Below are 5,000 nucleotides of genomic sequence, written 5' to 3' on the forward strand. Positions count from 1 at the left end.
CTCTATGTGATGTTGCAAATTCCAATGCCAACAAAGAAATTGCCTCAAAAAACGCTCCAACATGAGTAAAGTAAATGATAATAAATAAATGGGTTATACTTGTATAGCGCTTTTCTACCTTCAAGGTACTCAAAGCTCTTTGACAATATTTCCACATTCACCCATTCACACACTGATGGAGGGAGCTGCCATGCAAGGCGCTAACCAGCAGCCATCAGGAGCAAGGGTGAAGTGTCTTGCCCAAGGACACAACGGACGTGACTAGGATGGTAGAAGGTGGGGATTGAACCCCAGTAACCAGCAACCATCCGATTGCTGGCACGGCCACTTTACCAATTTCGCCACGAGTAAGGCTCCATTGTTCGCTAGCTAGATGCTATGACACACTATTGATTAGCAATAGTGATTTTACATGGCTATTCCAACACCTCCAAATTGTGTTAATGAAAACTATGACTAATTAAACAGCTCGTGTGTGATAAGTACACTACTTATAGTATTACTGCTTTCTGGGCGCAACAAAAGACTAGACCAAAAATTGTCAAACAAGGCCCCATTATGGACCCCGTGTGCTGCGTTGCCTCTGCTGTACAATAATGTAATATTGAAATAATATAATAATACTTTAATGTGCCTTGTAATCCAAACAAGTACCTCAGTTTGCAAGCTTAATTGGTTGTATGACTGAGATCTTAACTCAAACCACTTGTATCTAAAATCAACGTCTTCCATTGAAATACATTAAAGTCAATTTAACATGCACCATTTTAACACACAACATGCCTTTTTAAAAGAAAAACTAACTTTTAGATAAGAAATATTGTATAAAAACAAAACAATAGAATGTTCTGCTAATAAAATATCTCCTTCCAGCTAATTCACGCCGACAATATAATCATAATGGGGGACTTTAATATCCATATGAATACCCCATCGGACCCTCCATGCGTGGCGCTCCAGACTATAATTGATAGCTGTGGTCTTACACAAATAATAAATGAACCCACGCATCGCAACGGTAATACGATAGATCTAGTGTTTGTCAGGGGTGTCACCACCTCTAAAGTTACGATACTCCCGTACACTCAAGTAATGTCCGATCATTACCTTATAAAATTCGAAGTTCTGACTCATTGTCAACAAACTAATAATAATAATAATAACTACTATAGCAGCCGCAACATTAATGCTGCCACAACGACGACTCTTACTGACCAACTGCCTTCGGTAATGGCACCATTCCCAAATTATGTGGGCTCTATTGATAACCTCACTAACAACTTTAATGACGCCCTGCGCGACACCATTGATAGTGTAGCACCGCTAAAGCTAAAAAGGGCCCCTAAAAGGCGTACCCCATGGTTTACAGAAGAAACTAAAGCCCAGAAATTATCATGTAGAAAGCTGTAACGCAAGTGGCGTGCGACTAAACTTGAGGTTTTCCATCAAGCATGGTGTGATAGTTTAATAACTTATAAACGCATGCTTACCTCAGCTAAAGCTAAATATTACTCAAATCTCATCCACCTCAACAAAAATGATCCTAAATTTCTGTTTAGTACAGTAGCATCGCTAACCCAACAAGGGACTCCTCCCAGTAGCTCCACCCACTCGGCAGATGACTTTATGAATTTCTTTAATAAGAAAATTGAAGTCATTAGAAAGGAGATTAAAGACAATGCATCTCAGCTACAACTGGGTTCTATTAACACAGATACGACTGTATATACGACGGATACCGCCCTCCAAAATAGTTTCTCTCTCTTTGATGAAATAACATTGGAGGAATTGTCAAAATGTGTAAATGGGACAAAACTAACAACATGTTTACTTGACCCAATTCCTGGGAAACTTATCAAGGAGCTTTTTGTATTACTAGGTCCATCAGTGTTAAATATTATAAACTTATCACTTTCCTCTGGCACTGTTCCCCTAGCATTCAAAAAAGCGGTTATTCATCCTCTACTCAAAAGACCTAACCTCGATCCTGATCTCCTGGTAAACTACCGGCCGGTGTCCCACCTTCCGTTTATCTCGAAAATCCTCGAAAAAATTGTAGCACAGCAGCTAAATGAACTCTTAGCGTCTAACAATCTCTGTGAACCTTTTCAGTCCGGTTTCAGGGCAAATCACTCTACGGAGACAGCCCTCGCAAAAATGACTAATGATCTATTACTAACGATGGATTCTGATGCTTCATCTATGTTGCTGCTTCTTGATCTTAGCGCCGCTTTCGATTCTGTCGATCATAATATTTTATTAGAGCGTATCAAAACGCGTATTGGGATGACAGACTTAGCCTTGTCTTGGTTTAACTCTTATCTTACTGACAGGATGCAGTGTGTCTCCCAAAACAATGTGACCTCGGACTATGTTAAGGTAACGTGCGGAGTTCCCCAGGGTTCGGTTCTTGGCCCTGCACTCTTTAGTATTTACATGCTGCCGCTAGGTGACATCATACGCAAATACGGTGTTAGCTTTCACTGTTATGCTGATGACACTCAACTCTACATGCCCCTAAAGTTGACCAACACGCCGGATTGTAGTCAGCTGGAGGCGTGTCTTAATGAAATTAAACAATGGATGTCCGCTAACTTTTTGCAACTCAATCCTAAGAAAACGGAAATGCTGATTATCGGTCCTGCTCAACACCGACATCTATTTAATAATACCACCTTAACATTTGACAACCAAACAATTACACAAGGAGACTCGGTAAAGAATCTGGGTATTATCTTCGACCCAACTCTCTCGTTTGAGTCACACATTAAGAGTGTTACTAAAACGGCCTTCTTTCATCTCCGTAATATCGCTAAAATTTGTCCCATTTTGTCCACAAGCGATGCTGAGATCATTATCCATGCGTTCGTTACATCTCGTCTCGATTACTGTAACGTTTTATTTTCGGGCCTCCCTATGTCTAGCATTAAAAGATTACAGTTGGTACAAAATGCGGCTGCTAGACTTTTGACAAAAACAAGAAAGTTTGATCATATTACGCCTATACTGGCTCACTTGCACTGGCTTCCTGTGCACCTAAGATGCGACTTTAAGGTTTTACTACTTACGTATAAAATACTACACGGTCAAGCTCCTGCCTATCTTGACGATTGTATTGTACCATATGTCCCGGCAAGAAATCTGCGTTCAAAGAACTCCGGCTTATTAGTGATTCCCAGAGCCCAAAAAAAGTCTGCGGGCTATAGAGCGTTTTCTATTCGGGCTCCAATACTATGGAATGCCCTCCCGGTAAAAGTTAGAGATGCTACCTCAGTAGAAGCATTTAAGTCTCATCTTAAAACTCATTTGTATACTCTAGCCTTTAAATAGACTCCCTTTTTAGACCAGTTGATCTGCCGTTTCTTTTCTTTTATTTTCTACTCTGCTCCCAACCCGGGGTGGACCGCCAGCCTGTCCATCAGATGGGGACATCTCTACGCTGCTGACCCGTCTCCACTCGGGATGGTTCCTGCTGGCCCCACTATGGACTGGACTTTCGCTGATGTGTTGGACTTTCACAATATTATGTCAGACCCACTCGACATCCATTGCTTTCGGTCTCCCCTAGAGGGGGGGGGGGGGTTACCCACATATGCGGTCCTCTCCAAGGTTTCTCATAGTCATTCACATTGACGTCCCACTGGGGTGAGTTTTCCTTGCCCGTATGTGGGCTCTGTACCGAGGATGTCGTTGTGGCTTGTACAGCCCTTTGAGACACTTGTGATTTAGGGCTATATAAATAAACATTGATTGATTGATTGATCTGCAGCTTTTCCATATTTTAATGGATAAATGTCTGTCATTCAGATATTATTCTAACATTCTTGGCGGGCGTTCTGCTTAAGTATGGTGAAGACTAGCAATGAGTTCTGTCATGTTGTTGTTGATTTGTTTCTTTAATTCAATGAATATCCTCCACTTCTTCTCAGCACTTCACACATGTTCTTATGTCCATCTCCAGCTATAAACGTACAGCTTTATACATGTGCTGATCCGTGCAGAAACTAAAGCGCGTCTCTTCTTACAGGAGAGATTGTCCAAATCCGAGCTGAAGTTCTAAACCAATCAACTCGCTTGGCAACACCAATCATACTGTTCTATCTGACGCAGTCCTCCTTTGGCAATGGTCTCCAAAGTGGAGTTGAAAAAAAGCTCCTTAAAATGGAGGCCAACCCTGTGGCCTCCGGTAGCAAAGACACAATCATCAAGAGGATCAAAATCCCCGGAAAACTACCACCCTCCATTTTAAACTGCTCCATCTTTAAGATGGAGTACCAGCTCAGGGTAAGTTCAATGTTTTTTTTTCTGGTGTGCTTTGTTTTTGAATACATATACTACAATACTACTAATGTTTGCCTACTTTTTAATGTTTGTATGAAAAAATGGTGCACTTTTTTGTCATTGGTGAATACACTCAAACATACAGTGTAACACAATGAGGTTGTCAGCTGTGTTAGATGCAATAATAAAAATAACACTGCGATTTAAAAAAAGGCATTTTTACTAATATGCACATTATTATGTGGATGTAGGGTTGTCTCGATACCAATATTTTGGTAGCAGTACCAAAATGTATTTTGATACTTTTCTAAATAAAGGGGACCACAAAAATGGCATTATTGGCCTTTTTTTTTAAACAAAAATACGAACAATGTAAATAAATGATAAATGGGTTATACTTGTATAGCGCTTTCCTACCTTCAAGGTACTCAAAGCGCTTTGACAGTATTTCCACATTCACCCATTCACACACACATTCACACACTGATGGCGGGAGCTGCCATGCAAGGCGCTAACCAGCACCCATCAGGAGCAAGGGTGAAGTGTCTTGCCCAAGGACACAACAGACGTGACTAGGATGGTAGAAGGTGGGGATTGAACCCCAGTAACCAGCAACCCTCCGATTGCTGGCACGGCCACTCTACCAACTTCGCCACGCTGTCTACCATTTTGTCCTTACATAAAAGAGTGAACATACTAGACAACTTGACTTTTAGTTG

The 5,000-nt window shown here is 41.1% G+C and overlaps 1 protein-coding gene across 1 annotated transcript in view; it reads left to right on the plus strand.

Annotated features, from left to right (window-relative positions):
• The window catches only part of LOC133652318 (arrestin domain-containing protein 3-like), a 27,556-nt gene that overhangs the window by 13,599 nt on the left and 8,957 nt on the right, over positions 1-5,000 (plus strand). The window contains exon 5 of the mRNA XM_062050923.1: positions 4,028-4,284. Within this exon, the coding sequence (XP_061906907.1) occupies positions 4,028-4,284 (257 nt within the window). The remainder of the gene's footprint in view (positions 1-4,027; positions 4,285-5,000) is intronic.

This window comes from Entelurus aequoreus, linkage group LG06, assembly GCF_033978785.1.
Source record: "Entelurus aequoreus isolate RoL-2023_Sb linkage group LG06, RoL_Eaeq_v1.1, whole genome shotgun sequence".
NCBI lineage: Eukaryota > Metazoa > Chordata > Actinopteri > Syngnathiformes > Syngnathidae > Entelurus > Entelurus aequoreus.